Source organism: Pteropus alecto, unplaced genomic scaffold (assembly GCF_000325575.1).
Source record: "Pteropus alecto unplaced genomic scaffold, ASM32557v1 scaffold14, whole genome shotgun sequence".
Lineage (NCBI taxonomy): Eukaryota > Metazoa > Chordata > Mammalia > Chiroptera > Pteropodidae > Pteropus > Pteropus alecto.
In genome coordinates this window covers 13,805,474-13,825,541 of record NW_006436810.1, presented here as the reverse complement: position 1 = coordinate 13,825,541, position 20,068 = coordinate 13,805,474, and the positions used below count along the sequence as shown (strand labels likewise).

At 38.9% G+C, this 20,068-nt stretch overlaps 1 protein-coding gene across 5 annotated transcripts in view; it reads left to right on the top strand.

Moving 5' to 3' along the window:
• Positions 1–20,068, top strand: part of RTTN (rotatin) — a 114,591-nt gene that overhangs the window by 55,236 nt on the left and 39,287 nt on the right. For 4 of the 5 annotated variants that reach the window (XR_001517065.2, XM_006913734.3, XM_025048081.1 and 1 more), the window contains exons 29-34: positions 3,664–3,792; positions 4,245–4,355; positions 5,904–6,065; positions 7,271–7,342; positions 13,055–13,244; positions 14,593–14,684. Coding sequence is in view for 4 of the 5 variants with exons in the window: in XM_006913734.3 (XP_006913796.1) it covers positions 3,664–3,792; positions 4,245–4,355; positions 5,904–6,065; positions 7,271–7,342; positions 13,055–13,244; positions 14,593–14,684 (756 nt within the window). In the remaining variant the exon portion in view is untranslated. The remainder of the gene's footprint in view (positions 1–3,663; positions 3,793–4,244; positions 4,356–5,903; positions 6,066–7,270; positions 7,343–13,054; positions 13,245–14,592; positions 14,685–20,068) is intronic. The other variant, XM_015590825.2, reaches the window with a different exon arrangement.

The following is a 20,068-nucleotide window of genomic DNA, read 5'->3' as shown; positions in this document are numbered from 1 at the left end:
CGGAAGCCCAGTCCGGCTTCTGTCTTCGGTCGTCCTGCTTGTCAGAACCGCTCATTTCGCCGCCCGGAGGTGGCGTTCCTCATTCCTGTGTGGTGGTCTCTGCGACGGCGTCGAAGGGCACGTGGCTCTTTTTCTTCCAGTTCAGGGTGACTTTGGATATGGCTCCTATGAACGTCCTCCTCGGTGACAATGAATTTTTGTAATTTTATTTTCAAACTGTTGTCGATATGTGGAAATACACCCAGCTTTACAAATTAACCACATACCAAGGATCCTTGTTCCAAGTTCAATGGAAAGGCTTTCATTGTTCACCTCTCAATATGCTCTTTATTGTAGTTTTTTTCAATTAATTAAAGAAAAGTCAAATTAAGGAAGTTTTCTTGTCCTATATTGCTAAGAGTTTTCTTTTAATCATAAATGTATATTGTTTTTTCTATATCTTTTGATAATCATTATTTTTTTCTCCTACATCCCATTCAGGTGACAAATTACATAGACTGATTTTCAAATGTTAACCTTGCATTTCTGGAAAAAATTTCAACTAGGTTGTGATGTGTTATTCTTTTTACAACTTAACAAAATTTGTTAATATTTTAAGAATTATCCTACCTATTTTGTTATGCAAAAAATGTTTTTGGAATTATTGCGTCTGTCTTAGAAAACCGTTGTCGGGTTTTAACATCAAAGTCATTTCACCCTTATATGTACATAACTTTCTCTTTTTCTTTATATAATTTTTTTCATCTTTGGAATAGTTTATTTGAATTGGTCTTATTTCTTCCTTAGATATTTAGTAGAATTTGATGGTGAAGCAATCTGGGCCTAGAGGTTTTTTTGGGGGAAGACTATAAATGACTTGAATTTTTACAACCTAGAATTACTCAGATTTCTTATTTTTTCATGTCAGTCTTAGTACATTATGAATTTCTCTAATTTTACCCAAATCTTTGAATTTACTGCCCTAAAATTACTCATCAGACCATTAAGCGCCCCTCCCCTGTCTCCGGTTGGGCCCTGGTGGCTGTGCGCCCCCCCAACCCCCCAAGAACCAAGAACAGGCCCCGTCTTTGCCCTTCCCTGCTTAGTGTACCTCCGTGTGATTAATGTCTGCTTAGACTTATTTCCTTCTCCTTTCGATTTAACTTACGACTCTTTTTTCTGACATTTTAAGGTGGTGGAATCTTCATTTTCTTTATTTCTTTTTTTTTTTTTTTTAGCTTTTTTTCTCAAGTGTCCGTTTTTAGCTGTAACTGGCTTCTGAGCATGGCCTTAACCCCATCCCACAGATTCTGTCTTCACTGAGCTCACTACATTATCGGTATGGTGTGGTAAATGTAGCGACAACATGGATTTATAGGGGAGCAACTTCGCCCAGCACCCCACCAGCCTCGCGTGCATGCCCCCAGTCAGTGCACGGGGGCAGGGCTCAGCTGCAGGTGATCTAAGCCTCGGCAGAACTTCTGCAATCCCTCTGGAACGTGAGAACGTGACAGGCTCGTGAGGAACTGCTACAGAGCCTTTGTCATTTGCTTCACTCTGTGGTAGGAAGTGTTAGGAGCCTGTTTCTTTTGCCTCCTGGGTTCTGATGGGGAGGGCTTTCGGCCTCACTCCTTTGGGGACAGCTGTAGGAGCTCCCTGCCACCTGCACTGCTGTCATCTGGCCCCTCTGTGTCAGGGTCCCCTGCACAAGGGACACTGGGAGCTCCTGGCACCTTGGGCTCCTCTTCCTTTTGCTGTTTAAATAATGAACTGTCTGAATCTAAAAATGGCTCTTCGTTTCCTTCCTGACCGAATCTGTCAGCGTTACTCGCCTTGTAGGGCTCCGGGGTGGCCAGCGGTTGAGTGGTAGTTCGAGGCTGGGATCAGTCACCACGTCAGGACTTCAGGAGAGGCTCTCGGACGAGGCAGGGCAGGGACCGATCTTGAAAGATGAACGAGCTGATCGGAGCTGACGGGCGTCCCAGTCATGGGATGCTGACCGAAGTCTCCACAGCGGCCTGTCCCTTTTCGTGCTGCACAGTCAGACTTGCCGTCAAACCCTCTCCACCCAACAGGCTGTCCTTCAGAAACAGAAACCTCTCAGTCCGAACCTCCTTCTCCGAGTGCATAAAGCTCTTTATAATCTTGCATTTTGAGTCTTATCTCTGTTTTGTTTTTTCTCCACATCTCTTGAAGTTTCAGTTACATATGGCTATATAAAAAAGCTTATTGAAAAATCTGGTTCCTTCCTATAGTTTCTTTTCTTTTTGGGGGTGACAGTCTGTACACATAGTTTAAGATCACACTCCTTCATTTACTTTCCTTCAGTAAAAGCCTTTTTCATTCTTTCAGACATAGACACTCAACACATGGTGTCTGACTGACTTCTGTCTTCCGCAGGGTCCATGCCTGCGGCAGCTTACAGGTGCCGCTGTTACGGTGCTTAATGCACTGCGTTTGTGTTTCATTTGACACGCTGACCTCTTAGAACCCGAGCTTGTAAGAATCATCTCTGGATCATTTCCAGGATCATTTCCAGTGTCACATAGCTCCCCCTTGGCCCAGCACAGTGATGTGTACATAGTAGACAGATGATGAATAATTTAATTTATATTGTCTTATATATGATTTTTAAATTGGAATACAGTTTGAACAACTAGAATATGACATAAATGAGCATAAACTATGTGTGTTTAATTTTTGTACTTTCATTATTAAATTTTGCTTTAGGCAATGTTTGTATACTCAGCTACAAGCATGCTCCAGATGATGCTATCTAGAATTTCTTTCCAAAAGTACATCTTGCTTTTGAAGATTTCAAAATCTAAAATACTCTGAATTATAAAATTTAATATGAATTCTTGTGTAGTCACTTTAATGAAATAAATTTTTTTTCTCTTGAATAATTGTAAATATTGGAAAAGGGCAAACTGCCAGTGTGTTAATTAGTTATCCATGCTGCAAGGTGTCCATGACTAGAAATGTATGCATTTTTAGAATGGATATATTAGCTTAAGACTTACCATAACATTTTTTAAAAAGTAAGCTCCTCTAATGCATTTAAAATATAATTCAGTGTGTAAGTACTTAATTTATAACATTATTTGTAATGTGAAGGTCGTAGCCCCTTAAGTAAGAAACATTTCTTTTAATGTTACTGATAGGAACATGTCGAATTCCTCAGACACGTGGGAGAGAAAAAGTTATCTACTGATTTAAATAAAGATATACTAAAATACGGAGTAGAAATCTAAGATATTGCTGAGAAGTGAGAAAAATGTTCATTTACATTTAAACCATAATTCTAGAAAGTCTAGCCTAACCATGGTAGTCAATAAGAGTTTTATATAGCTAGTAATTTCTAAGTATACTTTTCAACAAGATATTTATAAACTGTTTTACTTTAAGGGTACTATAATATTTGAGGAATATTATGAACAAATTCTAAATCACAAAAATCTTCTAGAAGGACACTATATCCTTTGTATAAGTTTCAAAAGGAATATGCTTTAAACTAAGAATATTTATTTTAATTGTGGTAAAATCACAAAAAATTTACCATCTTAACCATTTTTAAATGTATAAACGGACACTATTATATATCTATCCTGTGTGTGGTTAGGGTTCAGTTCAGACAAGTCAGTGAAAAGTGGCATCATTAAATTGTTTACATTTGTTTTTCAGGTCATTACTTCTTTTTATGTGGAACGTGGAGGAAATGCCATGTCCTTCATGGGAAAAGGAGTCACAAAGAGCACGATCCTCTGCTTGCTTCATTTGTCCCATGAGATGGTGGCCCAGGGCCCAAGCTCGGTGAGGGCCTTGCGAGCGGCCTGCCTTCTGAACGCAGCCAGCACCGTGCGCTGTCTGCCACGTTTCAAGTGCACTATATGAAGTGCCTCTCTCGACTTTTCTTCTCAGGAGACAGAAATGATTTTTTACCAAGGTGTTTCTTAGAGGTTGTATATTCTACAAATCTGAACTTTATTTGAAATTTATTTTGATTAAAGTCTGCATTGTAGACTCCATTTTCTTCTAAATCATGGGGAAAATAGCTGTTCTGAAGAAAAATTGTTATGTTTCACTTTTGAAGAAGTTGAGATTTTTGTTTGCCTTATTTTAGCTAAATGATGGATTATAACCCTTTCTTAAGTACAGTTTTACTTTGTTCGGATTTTTTAAAGTTCAGAGTTTGCTAAAACTCCCTCTGTTTCGGTCTTAGAAACTTACCTGATGTGCTTGTTTCCACTTCCTTTTGCTTCTAGGAGTGGATGTCACTTTGGTTCTTGCCTCTGGGGAGTCACAGCGAAGAGCACAGCCCTGCTCAACACGGGTTGGCTTGGTTGATCCCATTGTGGGTTGATCGAGACCCAGAGGTCGGTGCGCAGAAAAATCAAGTTCATCATGTGTAGATTAAAAAGCAAGTGAAACAAGACATACATGCATATACATACGTATGTTTCCAAAATGAGATTATTTTAGTCACTCTGCCTTAAGCCTTATTTACCCCATCTTAATCAGCTTGGGCTGCCATCACAAAGTACCATAGATGGGGTGGGCGGGGCGCTATTCATGAACATCAAAAATTTATTGTCTCACAGTTCTGGATGCTGGACATCTAAGGTCAAGATGTCATCATGGTCATCTTCTGGTGAGGGCTTTTTCTGGCTTTCAGACGGCCGGCTTCCCAGTGTATGCTCAGTGTGTGACCTTCCTCTTTCTGTGAGGTGACCGTCTTGTAGGATTAGGACCCCAGCTAATGGGCTCGTTTAACTTTCACAACGTCCTAAAAGCTCTGTCTGGAAATGCAGTCACATTGGGGTTTAGAGCTTCAGCATAGGAATGGGCGGAGGGCGGGGGGGACACAGTTCAGTTCACAGCACCCTCTGCAGTCAGACTCATTAGTGTACAGACTAAAAATAGAAAAAAAAAGATGATAAAAATCTATCACTTTTAGAAAGGACAGTGGAAAATTACTGGAAAAATCCATCCATTTTCAAACAATTTAGCACAGCTATTGAGTGATATTTGAGTGTCATTTAAAAGAATAGTAGTACCATTACAGTGCCAAGTTTTATATTTTTAATGAATTTTCCAGTTTTAGCCTTTGTCCACCAATTTTTTTTTTTACAAACTACTTTATTAAGGTGTGATTGACTTACAAATATCTATGTATTTAACATGTACAACTTCATAAGTTTGGAGATAAGTGTGTACCCCGAAACCATCATCACAATCAATGCTGTAAACATATCCTTCACCTGCAGAAGCTTCCTCCTGCCTTCTTTACTGTTTATTCATTTGTTTGTTTATTTTTGTGATTAGAGCACTTCATATGAGATTCACTCTCAGCAAAATTTTAAGTATATAATGCAATACCGTTAACTGTATATACTATCCATGAATTTCAAGCAAGAAGTGATTTTTTTTTTTAAATAATTTTGGGGATAATGCTGAATGTCTTATAAAAAGATAATTCCATGCCTTCCTTTTGCAAAGAAGTTTTAAAAAACTCAAAACCATTTATTTGGAAGAAACACTAAAATATTAAGGAAGGTAGAAGAAAATAATAGGTAACCTCTTTAAAAATGAGACATAAACAGGAGTTGGTTCATAAAAGAGACATAAGCACTTTCTGCTTTCCATAGAAAAAGGCTTGAGAGCTATAATTTTTATTATAGCTCGTTTTGACTTGTGACATTTCCTTTCATTTAACTTTTTTATTTTTTATGTTATTGCTTTCTTGAGTCATGGAATAGGATTTTTATTCACTCGTAAACTTGTAGGACACCGTTTTCTGTGTCTTTTATAGTTTAGGATCATCAAGAAGCTGTCATAAAACTGATATTTTATGTACCAGGAAGATTAAGAATTTATGTTAGGAGGTCAGACTCTTTGATTTGACACTTTTTGTTTGGCTTCAGCAGGTGAGGTTCACGTCCCTGGGCTTAGGGTCGGCCCTGACTGCCCTGGAGGCCGGCTGCGTGGCCTTAGCGAACAGTTGTCAGAACATTTCTGGTGGGATCTGGGGAACTGTGGTGAACATTCTTCTGGACCAGTCGGAATGCAGCATGGTGCGCCGGGAGGTAGGCCTGTCCGAGTGGCGCTGCCTCCCTCCCTCCCTCTAGGGGCCCGTGGGGCGCTCCTTAGGACCCCTGCACCCTGCGCCCAGTGCACGGGACTCACCGTTGCCTTTGGTCTCTCCTGCCTGTGTGAAACACCCCAATGAAGTGCTGGTGGACAATGGAAAAGATAGGAATTCACGGCAAACACTGTGGTCCTTTATTCTGAGAGGGTTAAAGTAGAATTTGGTATATTTTAATATGAACTCTTATTGCACGTTGAAAAGAAGTTTGCAGAAACAAAATGTTGCCTCAGTGTTTATGGGTCTGTGATGTTGATAAAGCTTTAGTTAAAGACAAAAGCTGTCCAAATACTCTGTCGTATAAGAGGAAGTGTAAACCCTATTCTAATTCTTTCCTTCATTGCCGCTTTTATCAAAGTCGTGAGAGATGCAGATAGTTTTAAAAACAGTAATCGCATTGTACTTGGAATCACGTAAAGAAAATGGCAGCTCCTGGGCCCTCCGTTAGCCAGCTCCTAGTTCCAAAGTCGGAGGCTGTGTTTTTTTTGAATGTGATGCTTAAAATCGTAGCAGCTTCCTGATTGACCAGTGTAAAGATTATCTATTTATTGACTTGCAGTTAAGATGGTTGAAAATTCTCAAGATCTCTCTTTAGGTCTTGTCCGTTGTTCCTGTTACTCTCCCATTGTATCGTAATCTCTCGCTAAATAGATAATCAGTGTCCACATTAGCATGATTGTTTAATTTAGCCATCTTCAGGACCTGGGAGGTTAATTAAGTTGGACATTTGTGTTTCGTAGTTCTAGTTAGCGAATGTTTATTGAGAGGAACTTGTGTGAGAGAGGAAGATGGTGAGAGGGGTGTGTGTGTGTGTGTGTGAGAATGAGTGTGTGAGTATGCGTTGTCTGGAGGATAATAGGAACGTGAAAGTATATTTCCTAACTGCTACCAGAACAGTTTATATTTACAGATCATTTTTTTTGAAAAACAGGATTTTGAAATAAGAAAAAAATATATTTCTGATGAAATAATTTCATCTGCTGTTAGGTCATCGCCTAATAAGAAATGCAGTTTGGCAGTTCTCAAAATGACCTGTCAGCACGTGCAGTTGGCCAGCGATGTTTTTTGTTAATAAATTACGGTATGTTGGTTATTTCAGAGATGACAACAAGATGGCAGTATTGACTTTTTTTTTTTTAATTTCAGGCTGCATTTATTCTTCAGAATCTCCTTGTAATTCCAATGCCTTCAGTAATTTTAAAGGATTATACTTGGCAGGTGGGTGACTTTAAACAATTATCAACCTAGTAGATTTTTGTGGTTAATCGATGATAAAGTTTCAGCACATATATGTTTCATTATTGGTGAAATTTTATAAAAGGCAACAACATCTCTTAAAAGAAAGTCTAGAAATTTTTTTATGCTTGTTAAGATTTATAAGTTACTTGTAGCATTAAAATAATTTTAAACAAATAATATTAGCTAACATGGTGTTTACTACGTACCAGATACTCTTCTAGGGGCTTAGCAAGTACTAACTTGTGTAATGGGGCTGTGAACCATTGCTGTTCTCATCTCATAGACAGGTAAATGTCAGCACAGGTTTGAGTAGTTTGCCCTGACTCACACACCTTTGCTCTGAGCCCAGGTAGCTTCTCTCTCTTACCCATTCACCATGTTGCCTCTCTTTAATACTAATAAACGAATTTGTTTGTAGTTAAATGTGCCTTGATAGTAACATCTTTTTTCCTTTTCCGATGCACGGTTAGGGTGATAATTACCTTTCTTTGGTTCCTACTGGATGAGTTTTTTGTTTCATGTTTTCATATCAAGTCTAGTAGTACCTAACTTAATAGCCTGCTGCTTTTTAGGTGACTTGGAGGATAGAAAAGTGCTCTCACTGTGGAGATAAGATACCCTGACCAGTACCTATCCACAGGTCCTTAACCTACACCTGCATATTTATTCTACTGTTGCATCTCACTCCCCAGGATCCTAGACAAATTGAAGGTTTCTTTTTAACTTTTCATTAGTTTGTCTTTGCAGAAGTTGCTGAGTGCCGTCAGCTGCAGGGAGGGCAGCTTTTCAGGCAGTCGCTGGAAATGTGAACCCAAGTGGTCGTGAAGGCCCAGGTCTTATTAAACTCTTGGAAAGCTCACTTTTTCAGACTTTACAAACCCAGGTCATCTCAGCCAGTTATTGAAGAGCCCAGGCTGCTTTTGCATGGCTTCCTCTGACTCGTTAGCATGGCCTCTCATCATGCTTGCTCGTGTGTGGTCTGTGTTGTAATAAAGCCAGAGGAGACAGAACTGGAAGGAGTACCCGGGATTCATATTTATATTAATAGTGTAGGACTTTTAATGCCTGTTATCCAATAACTAGATTTTAAAACGTGTTGTTTTTGGCTCAAATACAAATTATCTCTCCTCCCATCGTTGAACTGGTGACACTTGCATCCTCTGAGCTTTCTGGGTTCTGTTAAAGCTCTTGGGGCATTCTCTTAGAGAACCATGTGTAGATATGCACATTTTCTCTTACAAGTTAGGCTGTAGTTTTTTTGATTATTGCCGCTGACATGCTTATGGCAGCCTGTTGGTTTTATTATTCTCCATTTTTTCATCACCGAATTAATTTTCTACTAAAAAGTTAAAGGTAGTGGTTTTGGAGTCTTTTGCTTTGCCTACGTTGGTCAGAATCAAAGAAGTTTGAGAGCTGCTCTAACCCCAAACAGTACTTGATGATGTAACTTTTGCTAACCTTAAGCAAAATTAGAAAACTGAGCAATTATTTTGTGTATTTTTAATAAATTCAGGGTTTTTTCCTCTTTTTTTTTTTTGAACTGTTTTGGTTATTATTTTTATTTTTAAGTGTCCTCATTTAGCAGTATAAATGGTTGGTAACCTAGTATTTGTGTCCCAGTTTTGAAAAGACTTAAGTGGAACTTTAAATTCCCAAAGTGGAAACAGCTGTTCTAAGGAGAGAAAAAGATAGTCCTCAAATATAGACAATGGAATTTCATAATCTCTGAGAAGTTTATTACGGCCAGAAAGAAGGTGCCACATATCCAGTTCTCTAGGGTTGAAACCGCCTTTGGTAGAACGATGCGTAATAGTCTTATTTGACAAAATGTTTCATTAACTTATCTTGGTGTACCTTTTACAGTATTTTGGGGGACGTAGCAGGAAGTAGCGCCAGCGTCTAGGAGCCTCGCACATGCGTTAGTTTGGTTGAGGTGGCTTTTTGATGGGTGGCTTCACAATGAGGCTCGCTGTTCCTGCCTTGGCTTGGCTTCGATGCCCGAGTCTAACCTGCGCCCGCTGTGCCCTCGCTCCCCTGGGTGATCTGCAGTGTTCTCATATTTTGCTAATGCATAAAAATGCAGAAAAAAGCATTTCATTTACCTCATTTGCCTTATTGATATTGCTAAATAAATAAAGTTAGAAGCCAGGTGTCAATTTTTGTCTCCTAGTCCCCATTTGTTTTATCATGGATGCCGAAACGTTAGAAGTGGGTGGTCACAAAGAGTAGGCGAGATCAAAGCCTGTATCAGCTCAGCTCTCCCGGCTCCCAGCCACCGGGTGGCGGGGGGCGGGAGGCCTGCGGAGCCGGTTCCTGCTGCCTGAGACACCAGTCCTCGGTGTCATCCTCAGCGTGTCACAGGTCTCCCTGCTCGGGGCACACTTTTTTCGGTGGTGGTTATAAACATCGGCCTTTCCTTGTTTGAGGCTGCATTCCTCTGTCAGGGAGGAAAAACAGAATCCCCGTCCAAGGGACCCCAACCTGGGCGGTGGTTTCTAGTCGTCCACTGTCCTTGATCCGGTCCCCACTGTCTGACTTGGCTTTAGCATTTCTGAGCACAAGATTCTGCCACACTGTCTGGTCTGAGGGCCGCCGTCACCAGTCCCTGCCCCTGCAACTCCAACCCGGAGCAGAGCTGTGGAGTCGGTCTCACAGGAGGTCTGGTGGCCAGACCTGAGGTACCTGTGCAGTTTGACTCAGTTCACGTCTGTGAGTGTTTGTTGAGTAGCTAAGTGTTGGGACCTCACACACGATCAGGTTTAGTGCTGTGGGGCGTATGGCGGGGGTTGGGGAAGGGGCCAGACAGACAGACGCCCAGGGAGCGTTATGCAGTGGTTTAGGGTCAGAGTTGTGGCTGTTGGGCAATTTTTGTAATGTTAAAGTTCTTTCTACTTGAAAACTGTACCACCCATTTAAATGTAAAGTTAATTTCATGTGCTTAAATAGTGAGTTGTCGGTTTGTGATGTAAATACACTTGTTCATGCTTTACTTCTTTTCCATGTTCATGATGGAATTTGAATTGGCACATACATTTTATTTTGTTTTTTAAAACCTTATTTTGAAAAAATTGGACTTGTAGCAAAGTTGTAGGAACAGTGCAGTTTTTATATACTCTTTACGCAGATTCTCCAAATGTTATAATTTTACCGAATTTGCTTTAGCTCCGTCTCGCATCTTCTGTCAGAATTGTTGGTGAGTTGTAGACATAATAACATTTTTTTTCTGTCAACACGTGTGAGTTCCTTAAAAACAAGGACATTCTCTTACAAAATCACCATAATAATTATCAAAATTAGGAAATTATTCAGATTTTTCCAATTGTCCCACTGCTGTCTTTATAGGAAAAGTTTTTAAAAAGCTCCAACAATCAGGACCTAGGATCCAGTGCAGGAATACACGTAGCTTGGAGTCGTTGTAGCTATTTGGTTTCTTTTATCTAAAATAGTTCGTAAATCCTCAGCATTTACGACCGCAGCATGTCTGGGGCGTGCAGGCTCTTTCGCTTCTGTAATGTTCTTTCGTTCGGTTCGTCTGTTTTCTCACGGTTAGGTTGGCTGACCAGCCGCTGAAGGGATGCTGCCTTCTCAGTGCAGCGTGTCAGGAGACGTGCTCGCTCTTTGTCCCGTGGCTGGTGATATTAACTTGGCTTATTTGGTTCGGGTAAAGTCTGCCTGGTTTCCTCTCTGTGGAGTTAGTTTTCCCTTTTGCAGGGAGATTCTTTAAGACTGTGTAAATCCCTATTTCTCATCAACTTCCATTCACTCGTTTTGCCTTCTTCTATTCATGATTCTTGTCTGAAACCGTTATTACAGAACGATTGCCAAGTGGTAACTTTCTAATTCCGTCGTTTCTTCTACATTTATTACATTTCACTGTAAAGAAGAGCTTTCCTTTCTTTCCCACTAATTTATTTATTCACTTTTTAAATTTACACAAGTATGGACTCAAGGAGACTTTGTTTCGTGAGTTATAATCTGTTTCGATCGTTATTTGTTCGGTTCTCCTCCCCACTCCTTCATTTAGGAAGCAATTACATAGACACAATTTTGCAAAAGTAAAAATTCTGAATAAATTCATATAATTGTGTAATAAATATACTGATATTCTGGGCATATTATGACATATTTAGAAAAATAGTGTTTGTGCTATGTTATTTAATAATTGTTTTATTGATTTATTGAGTTTCGTTAGGCAGTTGGAGGTAAGCTAGTAAACTTAGCTGAAATATTTATAATTCTCATCTTCTTTGTTAATTCCGCCCCTGAATTATTATTACGAGGGCTTTAATCTGTAGTGTTAAGCAGCTATTGAGAATCTCTTGTGTTGACATCTTTTGTGTGTTTAGGGATGTTAGAAGTGGCTTAAAAGGAAGACCATTTTGAAGCCGTGAATGTTAGAATGGGCTTCGTGGTTGTGGATGGAGTACTTCATCCTGGATAATTAAATAAGGTGAAGCATGAAAGGGCCACATCACCTGAACTGTAATGAATGGGGGCCACGCGACCCTGTCCTCCTTGTACCCTTTCTACCTTCTTCTCCTAGACCTCAAAATGGGAAGTTACACAGTGACCAGCGTGTGTGGGTTGCCATTAGTCTTATTTCTTAAATGCATAAATTGCTCTGTTTATGAAGAGTACACTCACAGTATTGTATAGGTTTATTAGAACACAACAATAACAAATTCAAAACCGTGAAAGGTATTTAATATTAAAGTGAGAGGTTTAATTCTAGTGATGATATCCTTTAAAAGAGGATTGGTAGAAATAATCTTATTAATGTAATTATACCTTTAAGTTCTCAGTTATTTTGTCTTCCTGGCTGGTAAGTCTTAATACCCATCTTTCCTTGGCAATGAGGAGGTATGAGAGAAGGGACACATACAGAAATCTCATGGTTAATGATGGTTTTTTAATATGTTTTGACCATGCCTTTCCTGTTGGCACTTAGATTTCTTTCTTACATATTTTATTTTTCTCTTATGGTCTGTTTTAAAATCTTAACTTTATTATTTTCCAAAAAATAGAAACATTTATAAACTAATGATGGGATTATTTGCAAACTTTATCCTGTTGCTTGATTTTTACCATTGGGTATTCCAGAAAAAAGAGTGAGCGACAGTGCAAACTATTTGAAGACAAGTGTAAAGAGATTAAACTTGTGTAATGGCAGATTCTTCTCAGCCTCCTGGTGGAAAGTGTGTGTGTGTGCGTGTGTGCACGTGTGTGCATGTATGCATGCATGTGCATGTTGTGTGCATTACCCTTGGCAGACTTAATTTGGTGGGAAGTAAAGTAGCAAACCTACTTTCCCATACTGATGAGCCTTTTCGTTTTATCTTACCGATAGGTACAAAAATAACCTTGAATGTAACTACTTGGACCACATTATTTCAGATATTTTAATACTTATTGTATGGTTTCTGTGTAGGTTGTACAATACTGCTTTTCTTGTATCTGTGGCTCAAGTATATAATTTCTTGGCCGAAGCCGCGCAGGCGGTCTGCCGTCGGTGGCTTTCGGGTGCGAGGCCCGCGGTCAGGTGCCCGGCCCGGAGGGGCGAGGCGGTCATAGGGTGCGGGGGCATCGGGGCTGCTGAGCTCCGTGCAGGGGAACGGGGGGAGACACGCGGGTCCATCTGAAGAATTGCATGATAAGTCACTGTCCTCTTTCTGTCTCCCCCCTTTCCTGTAGGGCCCCTGTGTCCACGACGAGGACTCCGGCCTGTCCCTCGTGGGAAAACCTGCCCTTCAGGCTCTTCTGTATCACTGCCATTTTTATGCACATTTGAATCAGATGGCAAAACATTGTTACCTGGGACGGTACACGTTCGATTTGAATTGTTCTGCTCTGCATGGAACTTCAGAAGGCAGTGACCTAAATGGTAGGTGCATTATAATTACATTTTTATAAAATGCCACATTCACCTCCAGTCCCACTGCCCCGAGATGCCTGTGTCGCGTTAGCTGCATTTTCGTCCAGTCGTCTGTCTCTGTCCAGCTTCTGTTTGTTTTGCATAATTGTGTTCACGTCTTATGTGTAGTGTTTTATCCCTTCTTTTCACTAAACATTGCCGAAGCACTTTTCTGTTATAAATTCTTCATGGGAACCATTTTTGAAATCATGAATATTTCATAAGTCATCTCATGCCCTTCAGCAAAGTTCTTTACTTTTTCTCTATTATTGTCTTGAACTTTAGGAAGGTTCTTCCTAGGTGACCGAGAATGAGACTTTTTCCTATTAAATTTTCTAATTATTTTGCTAACGTATTGAAAAGTTGTTTATATTCGGTATGTACTCATCAAAATATCTTGCTGAAACCTTTTAATTTCATTGTAGATTCTCTCAGATTTCCTAAGTAGAAGATCTTAGCACATATAAATAATAATTCTTGTAACAATTTATGATGATTTAATAATAAAGATAAAGTTAAGTTTAAAATTAATTTCTAAATTAATTTAAAAAAATCTTGACATACTTTCACACTTATAGAAAAGGTAGAAGAATAGTACAAAGATTTCCCAAGAGTTAACAATTTTACCATATTTGCCCTCCATGCCACGTGTATGTATGTATATGTATATGTGTGCATAATTAAAATTTATTTACATGTACATACGTGTGTCTGTATATATTTTTCTGAATCATTTAAGAGTGAATTGCAGACACGAAAATCCTTTACCCTGAAATATTTAAGTATAAATTTCTAATTCACTTTCCTGCTCACTTCTTGGAAGAATTAAGAGGAAATGACATTTGATGAAGTTTTTGAACATTCTAAATAACTGTCCCTATTAGGAAGGTGACCCATTTAATTTTTGGATCCCTTTCGCTTTGTGTTACTCAAGGTCTGGCCCTCGAACCACCAGCACTGACATCTGCTGTGAGCTTGGTAGAAATGCACATTTGCGGCCCCACCCTGATTTGGGGACATGGATTTCTTGGAATAGGACCACGGAACTGCTTTAACAAGCTCCTTGTGATTCTCATGAGCATTAACGTTTGGGAGCTGGCACTCTTGATAAATTGTGTTAGATTAAGCTAAAGCGCAGTCAACTAATTATCATTAAATTCCTTTGTGAAACAAGCTTTCTATATAAATTGATTAAGAAAATAAAAATTAGGCAAGCCTCTTAGCTTTTGACTGGTTTCACGTAATGAGTGTTTTTTTCCTGTTAATTGTTACAGTACCTAGGAGACTCTTCATGTTGACAGTTTTCCCTTCGTCACAGGTTTAGACGACTCATTCAAGTTTTGGAAGGCCCCTTCTAAGACGTCCAGTCAAGATCGGGATCCAAGTTCACTCTCCACCTTGGAAACAATGGTACTTCCGAAGAATGCATAAGGGCTTCGATCCGAATCTCTGAAAAAGTTTAATGTTGCACAGTGGAGAGAGAAGAATGGGTGGAGGTGTGAGGTTCTGACCGTGTCCACTGTGCTTCGCTCCGATGCTGTCTGCACAGAACACGGTCGGCCCTGCTCGGGTTGCTGCTCCGAATACCCTCTCAGACGCGTTCTCAGCCTCCGTCCTTCCTTTTTCGATAGAATCAAAAGTTTAAAACTTTATCAGTCGTGGTAGAGGAAGGCAACAGATCCTATATGATTACTAGTGTTTGATTACCCTGAAATTTTGGTTAAGGACAAGGCAATTTGGAGAAAGTTGACCTGTTTAAAGGACTCCAGTGTGGTCCGGGAACGCTTTTCTGCATAGTTGCATCAGATAGAAGCTCATCTTGATTATGTGAAATACCTGAAATTTACATATGCCTGCCTGCCTTTTTTTTTCTTTTCATTCATAAGTTGCTTCGTTCTAAAAAGTTCGAGGCACCGTTTCTAAATAATAACCGATGTTAGGTGTCATTTGTTTTACAAGCACAGAAAATCACTTATCCTCAACTGGAAAACATGTTCAAATGTAAAGTATTTGGGGAACAATTGCTGTGTTGTAGAATCTCTTAGAAAGGCAAAGGCTTGGCATCCTGCTTCCAGGAGCAAAAATAGTAGTGCGAGAATGATAAATAATTATACAGGCGTTAACAAGATTCATTTACTACAGTTTCTCATGAGACTGGTACTTTTTGGTACAATTTTCAGAGTCTTTTTTTTTCCCCTAGATTCAGAAGAGTTTTTGAACATTCTAAGTAAAAAGCATGTTTTGTTTTTAGTGCTTAAACCTTTATTTTGAAAAATAGAATAATTACCCCAGTTCCACTAGATGTCATGCTTTCCTTTCCAAGCTAGAAATAGTGTGTCTCTCTGTCTCGGCGAGAGAAATGATGATACGACTCAATACAGAAAGGAGTTGTATTAATTGGGTACTTAGTTCACAGAAGGACAGCATTAATAGGTGCTTAAAAGTAATTCCCTTTAGGTCACTCATTTGTTTCAAGGGCCGTGGCTAACCTGGGGACCTTCGTGCGCCCTCCAGCTCTCCACCTGTAGTAGCTGCTCAGTAATTGCTCTAGTTAACTTGGAGCTGTCTTAGCTGTTTTGTAGATAGCAAGTTATATTCGTCCGATATGAGAAGAGCTAAGAATAAAAAGCAAATCGAACTTTTGCATTTCCTTATTTTATAACAACACGTAAATATTATAGATTAGGGTGCAAGATTTTCCAAGAAAAACTTCGGAAATTTTATCGTAATCATTATAAAAATAGAATCACCTCTATTAATGTGAAAGTCTTTAATTTGTGTTAGGATGTCACATATATTTTTAGAAATTTACCAGTGAAGATTTTTTTAAAAGAATTCTTATATATAGTCCTATGTAAGATTTATTTCTTGTAGTTTCGCAAATGAAAATTTTATCTATTAGAACTTATGTAGTCAACTCTTTCTTTTTTTGGATTCCAAACAGAATAGTTTTGGCATTGGTAGCTTTTATTCACCAAATTGGTGACTTGTATTGACAAAAGTAGTCTAATTACATCAGTTCTACTAATTGTCAGCGTTTTCCTTACTATGCCGGAGATGCTTTGTATCTTTGTCCCAACAGGAGAAAAATCTGGATAATTTATTTGTCATACCAATATTATTTTAAACCTAAACTGTAAGTATTCAGACCAACCAACCAAACTTACTCAAGTATAAGAAAATGTTGAAATTGCAAAGGGAGGTATCAGTTGAGTGGATGTAAATCTTGCTAATAACCTTTATCTGGTTATTTATATAATTATTTTGTGTATCTCACAGAGTTGAGAAAAGATTCAATTTGTTGATTGATTGTTTTTCTATTTTTACTTTCTAAGGAAAGTACTATCCTTTGATTTGGGTCATATCTTCCATTGTGCTGGATCGCTATTCGGTGCTGTTAATGCCATGTTGGGGATTTATTAATGGTTGGTAGGGCAGGTCAGGCATTAGTTGTTTTTCCTCCTAAAATTATATTTCTAGTTCTCAGAATATCCAAACTGGAAGGTATTTATGCCTGGTACATAGTGATGTGCAGCAACAACTTTATGACCAAAATTTGGTCTTTTAAAAAATAAATTAAAAGAGAACAAAGGAAGAAAATAAAGATCTATACTATGAAAAATGATAGAGTGCAAATCTACTCATGTTTTTAAAACCTGGCAAAATATAAGGTATGAAAAGTTTTTTAGGGATTTTAGATCGAGATTAGCCAAGAGAGCTGTCTGTTTTTGGATATGAAGAGGTAAGATATACTAGCTATAAAGATATAAGCATATTTCAGCAGAGTAAAATGGCATGAAACCTTATGACTGACTTTAGAGAAGTCTGGACGGACACTCGTTTGATGGTAGCTGAAAGTTATTTTATAGAATGGAGAGTAGGCCAAGGACAGTTACCACAGGGGTGGAACTTTTTAGAAGAAAGATAGTGTTGACGTAAGGCTTAGTGATGGGGCGTGGGCATTTCAGCGTCCTGACCCCAGGAAAACCTGGGGAGATGGCAGTTTGCGTGACGGTGGAGAGAGAGAATGATGCACTTTGTTTAGATTTCAACTCGCTGTGGATTACTCAGGATCTAAGAACCCGTAGAGAGAGAGAGATTGATGCACTTTGTTTAGATTTCAACTCGCCGTGGATTACTCAGGATCTAAGAACCCGGGCGTTTAGTTAAAAGGAAGATCAGGTGACATTCTAGTTCCTAAGTGTCAGCAACAGGCCACTGGGCTGCAGTACAGTGAAAATTAACAAGTGGGTTTGTTTTTTTGGTATAAAAATTTGATGTCGATTCTGTTTATAAAACATAGGAATCGAAGGTTACTGATACCTTTTTTCTAATATAATAATTTTTCATATCTGATATTAGAATGGGTACAATGGCAGATAAAAATAGGATATTCATTCTATTCTATGAGCATAGTATATACCATTTGTAAATAATTATTAAAAATTATTAGAACAAGTAATATTTATTATATATTTTTTCTGTATCTTGTACTCATTTTGATATGTTTGGAGTTTTCCAAACTAAGTTATTATAGATTTATAACCTCATTTCATTTAGTGCAAACATTTAAAGAAACTGACAAACATTTTGAACTAGATTTCTGCAATTTTATTAAGCGGAAAACTATAACTGAAATAAGTAAAATGGGTTTGGGCCTTATTTTATATTTTATATTTGTATTAAAATATATTTCCTTAATTTTGGCAAAAATCAGTTATTTTACATAATAAAGTTTGATGTGTGGAGAGAGCCGTCTTGGTCTTCTGAGCTCGGATGACGACACCTGCTAGTTTGCTGTGCGCTGCTCCCGTGGGGTGAGCGCCACAAGTGGGCCAGCTCGTCAGACCCGCGCACCTGAGGGCGGCACCCCCTTACTAGTGGAGGTGGACGCAGCGTCTGAGAGAGTGGCATTGTTTGGTCTAAGATCGCGAAGCTAATAGCGGGCGGAGTAGGACAAGCTGTGGGACTCTTGTCTTAAATCAGCTGCAGCACAGCACAGCGCCCGTGGCTGTGTCCTGGAGTTACACCTCTGCGTGCGAGTAGGTGATCTTATCCTTAGACAGGTATCATCTGCTCGTTCCTTCAAGGCTGTTTTTCTGAGCTTTCTTTTTTATGTTGTACACAATTCATTTAATCATGAATCTATACAGCTAAAGTGATTTCAACTTCTTGTTATAATTTGGTTAGAATTAATGATTACAAATTGAGTAGCATGCCACAGCTTTTCTGCTCTTGGGCTCTTAGAGAAAGGTGTCATTTATGGAGATGAATATGTGGGATCCCCCAGAAACTTCTCATGTCTTATTTTTGCTATGTTTTAAAAATGTGAGCAGATTTGTATCCTATCTTTTTTCATACCACAAATCCTCATTTTCTTCCTTTGTTCTCATTAAATTAAAAAAATCAGATAACCTCTTTAGGCACCAATACTGTTTTTCATGAGAGGATGAAAGGTATTATAAAGTCATTTTGACAGATAAAATATGCAACTTCTAAATTAACTTGCAAAAAATTTTAAAGTATCTAGAGAACTCCTGTTTTTGTAAGGCAGAATACAAAGAAAATTGTTTTTGAACATTTTGTGTATTTTGTTTATATGACAAAAAAATTTTAAACTCATTTTAATTCGATATGGTAAATGACTTTGCTACTTACTGCTATTTCAAAGCAACTCTTAATTATAATTGCTTATTTTACAATGATTTATAAAGTTTCTTTAGTTATCACATCTTTTTATAAACACATTGACAAAAAGGTTAACTTTTTAGTTTTTATAAGCAAAATTTGAATCTGTTTTACGACGCCGGCTTTAAGTAGCATCAGTCTACTTGCACTAACAGGCTTTTATTGCCTTCTGTAATAGCAGTAGGATGCTGAGAATAGAATTATCTACTTCAGGTTAAAGAAAACTCAGTCTTATGTGATCAAGGGAATGTAAATTGAAGATCTCAGGCCGTGTCATGTGCAGATGTGGAAGTGAAGGGCAAGTCTGGATTGCGGTTTTGCACTGGACCGTCTTAATGAACAGGGCAAGTGACAGATGCAGGAGTGAGACTCTGTTACAGGACAAGCCTGGCCTCCCACTGGGGACTTAGCCCTTACTGCGGGGTAGTGTGTGTGCCCTGCAGTGGGGAGGGGAAGTGGTGACGAATCGGGCTCAGGCTGCTCTTAAACTGCGCCAGCCCCCCACACCCCCGCCTCCACCTGTGAACGAGACGGAAGTCGGACTCGCGGTGACTTTTTCGTGGGAACGGGAGTCGGCATTCTGGAGGTTTGTCCGAGGACGTCCTCTGATGGGAGTGGATTTGTGGGTCATGATTACAGTCCTGGTTCCAGAACCTTAAAGTCCGAACTGGGCACACCCCTTGGTCCTTGTCTCTAAATGAGGACCGGGACTAGATCAGGCTCTTTACTAGCAGCATTGGACACTCACACGAGCCTTCACCTTCCAGCAGCCACTACTTGAATTTCAAAATCGAGTAGTGGGTACTTGGGTTTCAAGATGACAAGTGACATCTTCACATATTGATGTGTATTATTAAATATAATCAGATATCCACTGAAGATTATTTTCAAACAAGCAAAGATTTGAGCATAGAACTAGAGTAATTCAGTTTAATACTTTTTTGTCTTTACTTATTAAAATGTGCTAACATAGCAAATTTTAAAAATAACGATGGCTAGTAGAAATATAAATCATCCATAATCATTTATGAAACAACATATGTTACTATATAAAGAAGCCCTTGTGTTTTTTCCAACCACGTGGGGTAACTGATAATACAGCTATT